Source organism: Neodiprion fabricii, chromosome 2 (genome assembly GCF_021155785.1).
Source record: "Neodiprion fabricii isolate iyNeoFabr1 chromosome 2, iyNeoFabr1.1, whole genome shotgun sequence".
In the NCBI taxonomy this organism is placed as follows: Eukaryota; Metazoa; Arthropoda; class Insecta; order Hymenoptera; family Diprionidae; genus Neodiprion; species Neodiprion fabricii.
In genome coordinates, this window is record NC_060240.1 from 3,351,649 (window position 1) to 3,367,850 (window position 16,202).

At 38.8% G+C, this 16,202-nt stretch overlaps 1 protein-coding gene across 5 annotated transcripts; it reads right to left on the reverse strand.

Annotated features, from left to right (window-relative positions):
- Window positions 1-390: 390 nt before the first annotated feature.
- LOC124174679 (sodium-independent sulfate anion transporter) lies at window positions 391-14,721 on the reverse strand. 5 transcript variants are annotated; one of them, XM_046554052.1, is made up of 12 exons: window positions 14,713-14,721; window positions 9,778-9,857; window positions 5,767-5,930; window positions 4,971-5,227; window positions 4,683-4,884; window positions 3,753-3,973; window positions 3,494-3,665; window positions 3,213-3,380; window positions 2,937-3,098; window positions 2,251-2,391; window positions 1,001-1,146; window positions 391-869 (listed from the first exon to the last, which is right to left on the reverse strand). In XM_046554052.1, the coding sequence occupies exons 3-12, from the start codon at window positions 5,924-5,926 to the stop codon at window positions 498-500; spliced, it is 2,001 nt and encodes a 666-aa protein (XP_046410008.1). In that variant the 5' UTR covers window positions 5,927-5,930; window positions 9,778-9,857; window positions 14,713-14,721; the 3' UTR covers window positions 391-497. The 5 variants fall into 5 exon arrangements, with proteins under 5 accessions (XP_046410008.1, XP_046410006.1, XP_046410007.1 ...); XM_046554050.1 differs by lacking the exons at window positions 9,778-9,857; window positions 14,713-14,721 and adding an exon at window positions 13,197-13,829; XM_046554051.1 differs by lacking the exons at window positions 9,778-9,857; window positions 14,713-14,721 and adding an exon at window positions 13,727-13,816.
- Window positions 14,722-16,202: the final 1,481 nt, after the last annotated feature.

Sequence of the window (16,202 nt, forward strand, 5' to 3'; positions counted from 1 at the left end):
AACGATTACGAAATTGACATTGTACTTTACAAGTAAGAAGCGAAGATTTTTTACTGAACAAAATACGCGCAACATTTTTCGGGTGTTATTAAATTGCTGATCAGAGTTCTGATATACTTGTATAATGGCAGCTTATAACGCTGCGCAGTAAATTCGAAAATGTAAATTATACTCGCTTATCATGCCTATTACATTATACGGAGAGTCGAGATTGAATTCTATTCTTATCGACAAAGTTACGCGCGGTATTAATTAATATACTACACATGCAGGCAGACATTAATCCTTACATCATTCTTCCTTCAATACTATTCCGACTTTTTAATCCAGTTTTCTGCTTCACCAAAGAATAAAAAAAATACACGTCCGAACAAGAAATCGATACTAGACATGGATCATCGTCATCGGCATGATTTTATTTTTCCTCATCGATCTCGCAGACATCGAGTAACAATACTTACCACAGGCCGACTCTGAGCCTACAATTTGCATCCTCCTCAGGCGGCAGAAAATCCTTTTGGTAATTTTGGAGGATCGTTTTGCTTGAGAAGATCGTCGAGAGCCGACTGTGTGTAATACACGACAAAATCGGTGGGTGCTACGCCCTCGAAAACAGCGTGAACCGACGGTTTCAAATTGTAGAAAAACAAGGGCTGTCCCCTTGCGGCAAAATCCTTGGTCAAACTCTCGATAACTTTGGCAGCTGTGTAATCAGCCCCGTAAATATGCGTACAGTCTATAACAACCGGTGTCTCGACGCTGCGTACGCGGCTGCTGTATTTGGTAACTAAATTTCTGACGTAGTCAACGGAGGGAAATATCAGGCAGCGATCCGGCGTCAGCATCAGATATTCAACACCTCGATGACTCTGCAAAAAATACACGAATGATCGAAGATGCAGGTTTGATGTTTCGTCAAAGGCTGACTTCTTTACTCCAACTTTAGCCACGAAAAAATTCGGAATTTCACGCTTTCGAAACATTTCAAATTCAGACTCACTGTTAATTCTTCGACGGAAATCTTTGGCCGCGCAGCGTGATAAAGTATGAATAGAACGTTGATTCCGATTCCACAGAGGATTCCAATCTCCACCCGGAGAACCAGGCAGGCCAGGAAAGTGGCTATTCCTGGTATCAGATCGGACTCTGAAACAACAGGTACGAATGCCGATGTTGAGTGTGGGGGTGAAAAAGGATTTCACATCGCGAGATGTATCCTTGAAATTTTTTTTGTCGCGAATAAATAATTGGGTCATCGATGTACCGCAGCGTGTACTAGTTGACCTTCCCACTTGCCGTTAGTTAAGTCATGTAGGTACTTTTGGTAAGTGTGCGATAAATATCTTTGGCGCGTTGCAGGCGGCACGTCGTTGAGAGTAAAAACAAATAAATTATTAATTGAGAAGGAGGGAAGAAAAGGTGTGGAGAAAAATTTGGCAATAAAGGCGAATGATTCTTATCGCAAATTCGTACGCATTCACACACGTGCGTATAAATGCATGCATACGTGCGTGTACCTGATACAAAGCGAACAAAGTGGATTGCGATTGTGGATCACCGAGACTCAAGGTGATCCGTGCATGGATCAGGGCAGCCGAATCGAGAGCCTCGGTCTTTCATAAATCAACGACGATTGTATACCTATCACCGGTAAAAAATTTATAAATAAATATCTTGTTGACAGGTGAATATTTACATTGTTATACTGTCGCGATAGGCGAAAGTTAATTTAAAAATCCTCTTCGCTGATCTAGGCGAAACCGATAAGACCCTTAAGCAGCTATTAAATTAATCATTAATCCTGATCAAAGACCTGAGGTCGTTTATCGACTACGTATATTGAACAACCTTGATTATTATATTTAAGCCTGTATGCCTTTTCTCCGACGTATTTGCCTGCATACGCGATATTGTATATGCGTACCTGACAGGCATGGTCGACTTGTCCTACTTCACCGATAATCCGAATACACGGCCGTGCTTATCGCGCACATGCGTACGTTTATATTTCACGTATCTGCATGCATATGCAACGAATTCGGATTGTAAATCAGAGGTATGTGATACGATCGCTGATATAAAGACCAGTAATCACTAATGACAAATGGTATGAGGAATATTGTACACGCACGGATTAAAAGGACTACGAAAGCTCGTCTACCTGCACCTCAACATATCTCAAACGCGATGGTTTTATGATCAAAAGAGCTGCAAGGACGTTGATTAATTGAAAATTTATCGAGTACTCACTTTTCGCTCTCCACATCGGTCTGACCACCTTTACTTCGACCATGAAGATCACCGCGGCAATTATAATCGCTGCCAAGCTTGCTTTCGGGATGTAGTTAAAATATGGGGTGAGGAACAATAGCGCCAGTATAACCAGTAGACCTGTAAATATATCGAAATTATTTCTTCGCTATTTCTGATAAGGCGAGATGATAAGGAGAATAGACCGACGGTAGTCGACCGAAGATCGAGGGTAATATCTTCGTAGTGACTAGACGTTGTTTATTTATACAAAACAGATCACGACGAGTGTCGTACATATAAGGCAATTGTAAACAGTCAGGTAGAATGAAATATAACTACTTTCGGATAAGGCAAGCGGCCTGCACGTGGAACGTACATGAGGTAAGACGCGGACAACATAATATATGCTCCATTTAACCAGATATAATTATTGATCCAGATCAATACTGTGATCGAATGCATAATGAATTAATCCTGAAGAATTAAACATTGACGGTACGCAATTAATATTACCGCATATGATAATTCCGACAGGCGTAACGACTAATGGATAAATGGTTGATCTATCGATCGCAGATATAGATCCACCGTTAATTTCTACATGCCTGTGGATAATCGCAATGATATGACAGTAACGCGGAGCTGAAGAAAACAGTGATTATTTTCTTGAAGCACGTATTTACCTGTGTAAAGACCACCCATCGGTGTTCTTACTCCGGACGCATTGTTCACCGCACTTCTGCTGAGCGATCCTGTACTGGGGAATGCCTGAACAAAGGAGTTTCCGATGTTACTTACACCGATGGCGATCAGCTCTTGCGTTGCGTCGACGGTTTTCCCATTTGCTGAATGGCGCGAAAGCATATACGTGATAAATGAAATGGAAAAGATAATCGGAAAGGCGTAGGAATCGAGAGATTCCAAGGGGGAAAAAGACACCCTTAAGAAAATCGGCTCACCGAAAGCTTTGCAAATCGCGATGTTCTCCATCAGAGAAATCAACGGAACGACTAGAATTCCGCTTCCGAGGTTCGAGCACATTTCGAAAAACGAGACGGTGGTGTTGTCGTCTTTTGTAAAGCTGAACGGCGGCAGCTGGGCCGTTGGCATTCCACCGGGTATGTATCCTGTCGGAGGTAAAAAAAGATGAGTCCTGAAAGTGAGCTGAAAGTTTCGCTGGCACGATTAAATAGTGCCAAAATGATCGAGGAAGAAGAATGGAAAACGTGGAAAATCTTACCGGTCAGTTGGAATGGCGGTGTTTCGGTGAAACTGTAGCCCAGAATTCCGCAGATGACGACCAGAAGCGCGTTTCTCGAAGTTCCGATGAGCCAAATGATCTTGTTGATAACTCGGTGCTTCGTTGTCCGGAGCTCTTCATCTTCGGGCCCGATTTTGATAGAAGCCACCATCTGCAAGCGGGGGAGACGTTAATTAAATTGCGATAAAAGGATTTCCAAGTTGCAGCTCTATTCGGCAGAATCAGAGATTCAACTCACCCTCAGAATGAGGAGAAGAGCTATGCACGAGGCTCCGAGGGTGGCGTCCCAGGCCGAAGTGTTGGTAAGGTTCTTGCTGATGCTTTTCCACATTTGTACAAACGTTGATCCAGACGCGGATATGCCCAGCAGATCTTTGACCTGTGACGATACTATTATGAGGGCAACGGCGGACGTGAAACCGGAACTTACCGGCCCCGAGACAAAGTCTATGAGAAATCCTGGGAGCAGAGAAAACGAGAATTCATAATAATGAGAGCAGGACCATTCGGTTACAGCATCGCTTATTAAACCCTTCGAGTCACACATCATTGTGCTGAGTCAAATTTTGTAATACAATAGTTCTCTATGATTTTTGGAGTCGCTGATGACGAATTTGAAATCAGATTTCAAAAATTGAAAATGGCGGATCCAACATGACGGAGGAAAATTTCAAACTTGATCGAATACGGTTAAAAAACTCTACGGAGTGGTTTTCTATGTCGCTGATTGGATTCGCCAAACGGAACTTTCAAAATCTGATTTCATATTCGTTATCAGCGACTCCAAAAACCCCTGGACAGAGTTGTTTTTCCGGATTCAATCGAATTGGAAATTATCAACCGCCATATGGGACTCGCTATCTTAAATTTTTATAATCCAATTTCAGATTCGTAATCAGTGACCCCAAAAACTAATAATTCATGTAAAACATGTATACGTGTAAAGGGGTAAAATAAATTATTCCTTCAATTTTCACGATTTTTCTCAATCAATTTGACAAAAAATCACAAAGAAATATGTTAATAAGTTCTCTAAGTACACAAAAAATGGATGTAAAACAGGTGGTAAAGATTACTAAGAATACTTACCACTATGACTCATATGGTTAAATGCTTCTGTGGAATTGGAGGATCGTGATTTTGAAATTGGCCGTTGACGATTACTTACCGAGTCCAAAAATTCCCATCAACAGTTCAATGACGCCCGACAGAAAGGTCAACAAAATTGCGTACTGGTAAGGCGAGTCCAGATGCGCAACCGTCTGATAAGTCAAGAGTGAAACGATGGCCGTTGGACCGAACGGAATGTCCTTGCACGAACCGAATATGATGTAAATGAAGCATCCCAAGAAGCTGCCGTAGAGTCCATACTGAAGGGGGCAAACGATGGGTTCGAAATTGATTTACCATTGGAGTAAGAAACAAATGAACGGAAAATCTATGACGTTATATTAACCTGGGGCGCAAGACCTGCGATGTTGGAATAGGCAAGGGATTGAGGTATGACCGTCAATCCAACCGTGATCCCAGCGACCAAGTCACCAAGGGCGTCATGTGTGTTGTAATTCGGTAGCCATTTCAATACCGGAAGTCTTTTGTAAAGCATTTTTTTCGTGCATACAGAACGCGCCCTCCGCCTCGCCCAGCTTACAGATGTTTTGAACGCACCGTCCGGACTTTTTTTCTTCTGCAAGACGTTGCGTTCTTCCACCACTTTTTAAATAGAAACGCAATGTATAGTACACAGGGTTTTCATCGCCGCTTCATTGTTTTACTCGAAAGTTCCCTATTCAAAAAATCCCCAGAAAGTTTTTTGCCAGGTAACATGCGGTGTTAAGATTGTCGACTCTGTTGGTTGTACTAGTCATAATTTTGTATTTCGTGAACAGGTTGCGAAACTCACTGTTGCAGCATCCTGGCAGCATTGTTAAACGGGAAAACGACACTTTTGATGGTTGAAAAATTCTTTCAACTTCAGGTATTCATATAGGTGGTGGTCGAAATTTGGAAGGATCAATATTGCTAATGACCTACATATCGAAATTGAGTCATCGATTATAATGACTTTCGAAAATGACAGTTTCGAACAATTCATTTTTCGTTATTATTATTATCGTTTATTTTCGCATGTTTGAAATTCGATATATCGGCCATTCAAAATACTGATCCTTCAAAGTTTTGACCCTCATTCATTCATATCCATTGTCGTAGAAGAAATATACAATGTCCCCTGACAACGCAATTTGACTTACAGATGAAATCCGAGGAGCCCCGTATCTCGCGAGGCAATTCCCGGATCCCGTTCGAATTTTCCATGTCTAAGCTTCCCCTGGAACCGTTGAGGCCATGGTTTACGTACCCCTCGTCACTCTCGCTGGTCCTATACTCTGCAGATCCTTCGGCCCTCTTCATATTCCTGGAAGCAGATTGCAAAATAGCCGATTATTTTAAGATCACTTACGTCACGGTCCATAATTAACTACGAAATAAGTTCTTTCCCCCGACCCAGCATCGAACCGTTTACATATACTACAGTACCAAACAGGCCGACGGCTCATCACGACGCAGCATGACACAACCAAAGGAAAGAAGGAGAAAAAAAAAACATCAACTCGTGATTGAAATCACGTGCTGAAATTGCTTTAGTGTGACTTGACTCCTTCACACGTATTGATTGCGCACCTAGCCGCAGGTCATATATACTCATATAATACACATTCCACTAGAGTGTGTTGAATACAGGTTTTCAGAAGTAGACACCGAGCCTGTCTCAGCTCAGTGGTTCTCATTCCAATGTAGATTACCAACGAATTTCTAAACAAACAACGTCTAGACGTATGATAAAAAATAAATATAACAACAACAGACTTTCAAATCTAGGGTATAATAATACGGGAAAATTCTCAATCGTGATGAAACGATAGAAGTCATCATGCAACAGATATCGATAATCTGTCCTATATGGTGATGAAAGGATCGATCAATGACTGCGTGAAACCTATTGGTTACATGCTACACATAAGCTTGGTTGTTCGATCACGATGAGATCTTGCCCAATCCCTAGATATCACGCATCTCGGAACGGTTAGCGAGAAACGGACCATTAACCCTTTTTTCTGCACCCTTGTCAACGACCTGTTAAGAGTTTTGTAACCGAGGCTATGGACGAGTGACAGAATGGAAATCCGAATAACAAATCGACCCGGATCTTCCATCCACTGAACTCTATTAGTGCAGTCAGAATAGGTCTGAACTAAAAGTATTCGAGATATGGCTGCATATTTGTGTAAGTATAAGGGTTTTCGATTCTCAGAAACTGAAATCTCAAGCCATTTTTGAGCGTTTACCACAAAAACTGCTATCGATAGATGAAAAGTGACTTGACCATCGTGTAAAGCGGATAATTCTGCATCGCATTATGTGCTCGCATGCCGGAAATGTAGTCGTATTAACAGTTTAAGAAAAAAGAAATTCTACTTATCGACGGCATCTGGGGAATTTTGGATGAAATAATTTCTTTTTTCTTATTTGTTAATACGATTCCGTTTCCGACATATGAGGACACAATTCGATGTAAAATTTTCCACGCTACACGATGATCGAGTCATTTATCATCTATCGACGGGAGTTTTTGAGGAAAAATGCAAAAACCGTCAAATTTTCTTATTTTCTCGAAACGCCGACTATGCAGCTGAAAAATCCTTTAGAATTTCAGTTCCTGAGAGTCGTAAGCCGCTATCGACACAAAAATGCAACCGTACCTGGAACATTTTTAATTCAGACCCACTTGGATTGCAGGACTATATGCGACACGCAATGCACGATTCAAGCTTTGGTCATTTTGCGGTACAGAACCGTCCTTTATAAGCGCTGCTGCATCGTGCCGAATGAATGAATAGCCATGGGGTCTCGACGGTTCCCGTGCAGAAGCACGTGTTCTTGTTTACGGTGCGTAAAAAAGCCGGTTTTCAACTGCGCAGATACACATATCCGCGGTGCCTTCGTTTTCTGCTCATTGTCAGCCAACGTAGCACTGCCGGCTAAGGTCCGGATTAAGTAGAGGATCAGGTATGCGAGGGGTCCAGAGAAGCAGCTAGACGGGTGTGTAAAATTGTAAGGAAGAAGAATACAAAAAAAAAAAAAAAATTGGCTACAGTGTAAAGAACCTTTTAGCAAATATGCTGTGTATACTTTTTTCTTTTTTTTTTTTGTACGTACATCCGTGCAATTTATCTTGCACGTTGATGATGAACTGATTCGGAATCCGCCATACCGTTAACAATTAATTACGGTACCGTAAATCCACCGTGTATTTACTCGTTTTATTGCATCGTCATTATTATTTCGTCTACGCGAGTCACGATGGTACGGATTATTTTCATTATAGCTCGAGGATTTCTGAGATATGATTTTTTGCTTGCTTTCCTTTTTCTTTCTTTCTTTCTTTTTTTTTTTTTCATTCCGACTATTATTGTCGGGTTTTGATTGTTTTTTCGCGCAATAAAATCCGGTGCTACGTTATCCAATATGACGTAAAAGTCCAGGTAGAGGTGCAATTAAGATTACTACCGTCAGATACCTTGATCCGATAGATTGGAGTATAAATTATCTGCCTATTAAACACCGAAAACACTCCGATGCGCTGATATCTAAAAATGAGGAACGATGGACTGCCATTTGCATTATGAACGCTCTTCAATAAAGCCATACGTAAATTCTGATGATAAATTGATCTAGCAATAAAACAATTAGTAGATACTGATACAAGGGTAAAAATACTCCTCGAAATTATTTCGAAATTATGTATAAAATACATTATGAACTGTATTATTAACTTTGAAAATATAGTTTTACAGCGTTTCGTACGTTCAAAAATACGCGCGATATATTTCACTTATAAATGAAACTAATCAAATTGAAGACAAGGACTTTTTTTTCGCACATTTCAGCACGGGATTTGATTACACAAAGCAGCGCAATATACAAGATATTGTGAAATTTGTTTTCAAAATGCATGACGATGACTTACACATGGTAAATATATCGTTCCTTGTATTTTATGATGAACTTAATTGCTGTTATTCAGAAGCAATGAGCCACAGCGGCGTGCCGCAATTAATTAAATTGATATTGCATTATACATAAAACCCGTTGAATCAATCTACTTTGTAATTAATCAACGATTAGAGCTGTTTGAGGCAGGTACTTGAGGTGCCGAATATCGCACCTGATACATATTGATCACAAATGGAGACTAGACTGGATAAAAAGATCGACTGGTCTTTTTCAATCTTACATGTTTAATACTCGTAGGAAGACGAAATAAAAAGCCTGTTATAATTTGAGCCCTTGATATCAATATTTAGTAGTTCCCGAAGGCAATTTTCCATTTTTCATTGAATTAACATGAGAAAATATCTTAGTTATTTCTGAATGTTGTATCTCAGTAACGAGGCGATGTACATTAATGTCCGATACATATTTTTGTAGGGAATTTAATGGTCTGATATGAAAATAATTAAATTTTTACACGATGTCAACTTTAACCTTGAACAACTTTTGAAATAGTTTTGTTATCAAAAAATTATAAAAAACTTTTTTCGAGGAGCAGTAAACTCCCTACAAAAATATATATATATATCGTGTTAATTAAATGGAAAATGGAAAATTGCGTTCAGGAAGCACTAAATATTAATATTAAGGGGTCGAATTATAACAGAGCTTTTATTTCATCTTCCTACAAGTATTAAAGATGTAACATTGAAAAAAAAATCGATTTTCTTGAACCAGTCTAATCAACACCTGCCAATATTCTGATGATACATGTCAAACAGGTAAACAAGAATTTTTCAGGCATGTAGATGATTTCATCTGTAAGTGTTTACCTATGAATAAAGATGTACATGCATCATTAATTTGTACTCGAATTACCGCGGTCTACAGACTTCAAAATAATGTGATGGCCAAAAAAACTTGCTACACAGAAATAATTATACATGTACGTATATATATTATATATGTAATAATATATATATATATATATACACATCGTGTGTACAAAATAATTAATTGACAATAAACCTGCAAATACAGAACCTGCTTGCCTTATTATTATTATTATTTTATCGTAAAAAGTGACGATCTGTTCAATACCATACACGTGATTAAAGTTTAAACCAGTTCATGGCTGCGACCGATTTAAATTTCGATTAGGTGCCAAAAGCAATAATTTAATTTCAAATATCAGCCATAGGTATACGTACCTATAATATGCGAGTGAATATGGAGATGAGTGTCGATCACTTGGATAAACAAATCGTAGGATTTGTCGAAGCGAAGGAACCTGCGATAAGAAAACTTTGACCGAGATCTAGTTTAGGTCATCTTTTTGACGAAGGCTAAGCGTGCAAAGAACGATAAGTGGCCTTGAAGATACTTGACACTAGGGTAACCTCGTGTTGAAAATTTAACAGATACACATTCTAACCGTTATAAATAATAAGAGACAGAAATTCACGCCGCCGAATTCTCGAGATTGATAATCAACGACGTTCGGTTATAAAAAAAAAGCCTCATTTGCTGTCCGACATACCTGTTCACGAACACAATAGATTTCATATTAATACAGTACAAGATCAAATACAACCCGCGGTGGCGATTAGTTAGTCGTCAATTGACCATTCGTGAAATATCTGTCACGATTAAATCGGTATAATCAATAAAAGCTTGAGATTTGCCGAGTGATAACTTCACGTGATATTGAAACGGGAAAGTGCAAAATCTGAAGATTATATCCGTAATACGTTAGGTACTACAGTAATGTTATCTCTACGGAAGTGATACGATTAAAATTTTGAAATGGCTAATAATTTCTTATGAATATCATTCCAACGCTCTTCAAAGAACGATACGCGATACGATCGCCGCTACGGATTCGACCAACAGGAATCTGTCCTGGGCGATTGATTTCATCACGCTGCTACAAGTTGATTCGCGAGAAATCAATCGAACGATTTAATCTATCGAAAGGTTTGTTCCGGTAGCTTTGTATTACACATATTGTTGTAATCTTGAATGAAATTTCATCAGCAATAAATCGATGAACCGTTTTAATATCATCTAATGATTGCAGTACACGTCAAGTACACTTGCATAATACATTTTCCGCCTCCATTTCCAGGGTACAAAGGTACAGGTTACACTCACACCTACGATATGCATATGTGACGAATAGGTTCCAGGTTGGGAAGGACCAATTCTCGCGTGCTGAATAATCTGGACGTGTATAGATGTATATACAGTTGCATACAAGCAATTTGCATACCTGTACGAGCGTTTGCATTGGTAAATATTTATACGCAATGATAGCACCTAGGCAGAGTACCTATATATTTATGTGTGTATGCAGCAAGGAAAATTGCGTAAACGGATTGGTACAGATATTGAAATTCAACGGAGTGGCTATTTTATGTAAGATTCCCTCTTAAGCTCACGCTGCTACACAGTTTCGTAACTCGCATTACTTATCACCGCATTCGGCTCAGACGCAAATCGATATAGCTGCATTCCGAGATTTTCGGCGTTTCAAGCTTTTATTTATTTATTTTTTTTTTTATTTTCAAGATTGCAGACGCGCGATATATTTATTTAACCAAGATTTGGCGATACATTCGTAAACTGGTTGCGAACACAATATTGTGGCTTCGTAACGTGCACCGCACGAAATGAAAACGTTGACAAACTAATCGTGCCCGGTTTCGTAATATCATCATAATATCCGTCACAAAGCGATCGATGAGTGCAACGAGTTATTCATCGATCAAAACAAATCAGTTTTAAAATCAATCTACCCGTCTACGTGCTTGAGTTCATTGAAGTCAATCTGTGCAAAAGAATATCGCGTTTAATTTAAGTCACTTATGATGATGTTCTGATTTCATGCGTGTATGGGTTTCGATTGGCCAACGCCATCACGTGCCTCCGCTTTAACAGGGGGTCGATTAAGTTATTTCACTTTTCACCTTTCCCATTTCCCATCATCCAAGCATTCTGATTCGTTGACTAAACTTTGCAAACCAATCAGAATGCTTGGATGGTGGGAAATGTGAAAAGTGAAATTATATAATCTCGACCCAGATGTTCGGAAATGATTCACAGAGAATTAGCGAGCTTTAGCCGTGCAAAAGAAAGTGAAAACTTTGCATATTATATACGTATAGCAAATAACAGTGTTAAGGGCTTAGATATTAATTTCATTATTATAATATCTGAGAGGTTTGTTTTAGAGGCGGGAATTTTAGGATATTAGAAACTCTTTGTTTCAATGTGTGCATCGCAACAAGAACAGCGTTCTTCTCTTTTTGTACCTATAAGTTTAGCCAACTTATATCTAGGGAATTAACTAGTAACTAAACCGATAGTTAGACATAAGGATACTACCAATTACGAAAATATCGCTGTGAGAAAATAATCATTCGCCGGCTGATCGTCGCGCAAATGATAAACAGCGTGCTTATAAAAGAAAATAAAAAAAAAAAGTATAAAAAACAAAATTGCGCGCAAAGAGATTGATTCAACAAGATAAGGCAAAAGCGATCGAAACCTAGTATAAGGACTTTTTTTGAGGTCGAGCCGACCTTTTCCAAATAATAGATTAGCAGGAGGCCTTGTTGTCGTGACGTGATGAAATCATCGGGGTAGGTAATAGATTTCGGCAACCACGTGTGCGTAATAAATTTTCCAACCGCATTTGCGGTTTTATAGGTAAATAATACAGATACGGCTGACTGTAGACGCGGATCAGAATACGGCGATAAAATCGACCGCTGAACCATGCCTGAAGTTATACACGGAAAGGTACAATCGTTGTTAATTATCCGCGTGACCAGCGAGGTTTACTACCTATATAAATATCATCGTGTATGGGTATATACAGGTATACATAGTATATACCTATGGAATGTGTTTGGTAGATTATAAAAGTCTTTTTTTGCGGATACATCAGGAATCGACTTCCACCATACGCATATGGAACCGAATATAATTATGGTTCGCTATGGACATCGGCATTCTTCTCAGCTCTTCCTTATACATGCTTATATACATATTCAAATGATCTTAGTCGACGACCGATAATACAGGGAGAAATATACATGGTATAGGTACTCGATGCTTGATACCCACGTGGAAGTTTGTGGATTTGCTTGACCTCAGGTATCGTCGAAAACAGATCTATTCAGAACCTTGGCATTTCGTGGATTATACCATTATACTATATGTATATATATACAAGGTTGAAAAATTTGCGACTAATCACACGCGCCTCGCACGATGTGTTATAATTCTTGTTAGTGCGGTACGTTATTAATGAACGAGTCAATTATTTCAAATCGTATTTATACCCTTTAAACAGCATTTACACCTGCACTAACAATCAGTCACCATGATTTGATATCATTTTGCTGTCAAGAGGAGGAAAAGTCTCGTCAAGAATTTCATTTCGACGATCAGCTCGAAAGGCTGGACGGTAAGGATTACGGATAAACACAGCTAATCGAAAAATGCACGATCGCAAGGAATTACTCGATCGTGGTGAAACGATAATTCCCCAAGTAAAATATGAATGTCAACATGTATTTACCCGACCATGTATAGAAAACGTGAATAGGTGTATAATACGCACCTTATTTTAATTGTACCGAGTCCAGAATCCAACACTGCGCGCACTTATGTGTATATATATGTATATATATATATATTACAAACTAATTATTACCGGTACAAATGAGAATAATGTACAATATAATTAACTATGATAATTAAGTTGTCGTTTTTTTCTATTTTTTTTTCACCTACTACGTCCAGCCCAATAATCTACGTGACAACAAATTTACTTCCGAATTTCATCCATCCCGTTTAGAGTCTCGTTTTATTGTTAATATGAAATATACAAGAAGCAATTGGCATCGAGTAAAAGATTTGGTATTATACTATATTCCGGGTCCTCTCTGTACATTAATACGCGAGTACATTTTTAGGTTGAAATAAGTAATACGCAGTAGAAAAAGAATTGGGATCCTTTCACGACTGGGGATATCGCGAAACGGGGGAAATATCAAAAACTTCACTGACAATGAGCGTTAAAATACGATAGTTTAAATGGGGTGTAACACAGTTTTCGCGACTTTTAACGAAGGCTAAGTAATAACGTACACGTTACAACCACTCTCATCTATGTGAGAAGAATTCACGTTAAAGCACGTTTCCGTTTAAGAAAATACTGTGCCGTTGCCGGCCGCGTCAGACGGTATAAATGCTTTCCTGGGTAGAAAAACCACCACCACGTGCTTGGCGGAGCTCCGCAGGACTACGAAAACCCCCACGAGCAAGCGAGTCGTGACGTCACTTGTGAACAAACCAATCGCATCACGCGTTTGTAACTACTGGGCGACGTTTACTCGTGTCCGCCTCGATCGGCAACCTGTGCCTCGTTTTCTTTCAATTTACACCTTTAGCACCACGAGACCACCTGACTGTATTCTTTTTTTTTTCTTCTTTTTTATCCTATACAACTTTACTTACTGCAGGCATCTTCCACAATCGCCGTACACTCTAATCTAATCTACATGTAATGAGAATAACGGTAGCAACGTACAAACTCGAAACCAGCAGCGTTCGAACCTGATTTGAATCTAGGACGACGACAGTCGGCATGCGCATTTACCCGGCTCTGTAAGTCGCAAAGCCTCTTTTCACACCTATAATCCGTGTATCCACGTCTTCGTTACACTAAGTGAAAAACCTGCAATCCTTATTCAATCCGCGATTTCTCGATTGGTGTACGATTTTTCAATATTATTTATTCACTTTTCAATCAAAGATGATCGTGATTTAGTCCGATCAAAGATTTCAACGGTATACGTTTGTTTAACATCGGAGACTTTACTTTTTAGATACCCTAATACTGTACATGCATGGACCTGTATTTTCTCACAATCAGCAGTTCAAACAGTCGCTTAACCATGTAGGAAACAATGTCGCGCTAAGCACAGTTGAAATTCTGCGTTTTACAGTTCGCGGCAGAGTCGAATATGATCGTTTAAAAAAAAAAAAAATTAGAGGTAATGAGCCCCGCAAAATTGATACGGTAGACACGTGTACTCCATGTTATAGGGGAGAAGATAAGAAGGTGTACATACATCACACGTTACAACGTTACGAAAGTCTCTCGGCATCGTGTGTCCGCTACATGCTATACTGATTAATGAACTTGACCATGCTCGGCCGTGACCAGCATAGTTTCGATTTCTCGCGTGCGATACACGCAATTTACCTTATACACATTATTGTACGTACGTATACATGAGGTATAAAAAATTGTCTCAGCTGAATTCAACCGGGTGCGCAGGTATTATAATTACTGTGAAACAATATAAGCACGCCAATGATTTATGTGGGCGCTAAATACCTGGAGTATAGTCGTATAAATTAACTTCATTCACGCAAACAAGTTTACAGAGTTGAATTACCAGCAGACATATGCAGTCCGAGATAAGAATATGATTATAATATACTCTCTTTCTCTCTTCCGATTGCATCCCCGCAGTCGTTTTTCATTCTTTTTTGATCTTTGTACGACTGTTACTGTTCATCCTCTTTCACGTTATACGGATGATCTATATATAAGTATATAATTTAATCCCTCATGGCCGCCCTACTAAAAATGTTCATGTGTTAAATTATGAAACGTTTTTGAAAGAATTTAGCGTTTAATTTATTACATGCTTTATCTCGTATATTCGATAAAATGTGTACAAGAAATCACAAACCTAATCAATAATAACAGGCCGAATGATCAGATATACCCCATCAAAAATCATATAGTCAACTACATAGTGTCAACTATATGATTTTTAATCTAGAATATCTGGTGATTCGTGGTCTTGGAATTTACAACATGAATCATGTGATAAATTAGATGCTGGATTCTTTGAAAACATTTTACGATTTAACACATGAACAATATCAGTAGTGTTGAAGCTGTTTCTCACTTCTACGGTTAAACTTTAAGGCGGTTCCATCCATGTAGAAATGTGATTCAAGTCATTAAACTTATCGATCGAAGCTTAAAGATATTTCCATTAGTGATGAATAGATTGTACCACATATATTTATGTATGTACATATGTACGAAATATGCAGTAAACAATTAATCATCAAGTCATCTTAATTCGTATGCCTATACATGGACAATCGTTTGAGTGATTCGACTTCGGATAATTTGGAAAAGTTGATGGTCAACGATGAGAAAAAATATTCGAAAATTATGATGTAGACAAAATAAAGTGTAAGGCACGAAATGTGAAGAAACAAAATCACATGTGTAATGTTGTTGCAGAATATATCCGTTATACAAATACCATATAATACGTATATGCCAATTTCTACCTAGATCGTCGAGTCATATAAAGTCAATTCACGTGACCCGTAGAGAATCTCTAACAATAAGAAAGCACGTGATTGTAAAAGATAGCGATGACTAAACGGCTTGTTAATTTTTTAATGATTATTACGCGAGAGGTCTCAATTAGATGTGTTTAAATTCCAACCGTATATTATTCGAACACTACATGATGACTTCACGTTCCGTTATTGTTTACTATGTCGAGTGCGTATTGGTAGAGTAATA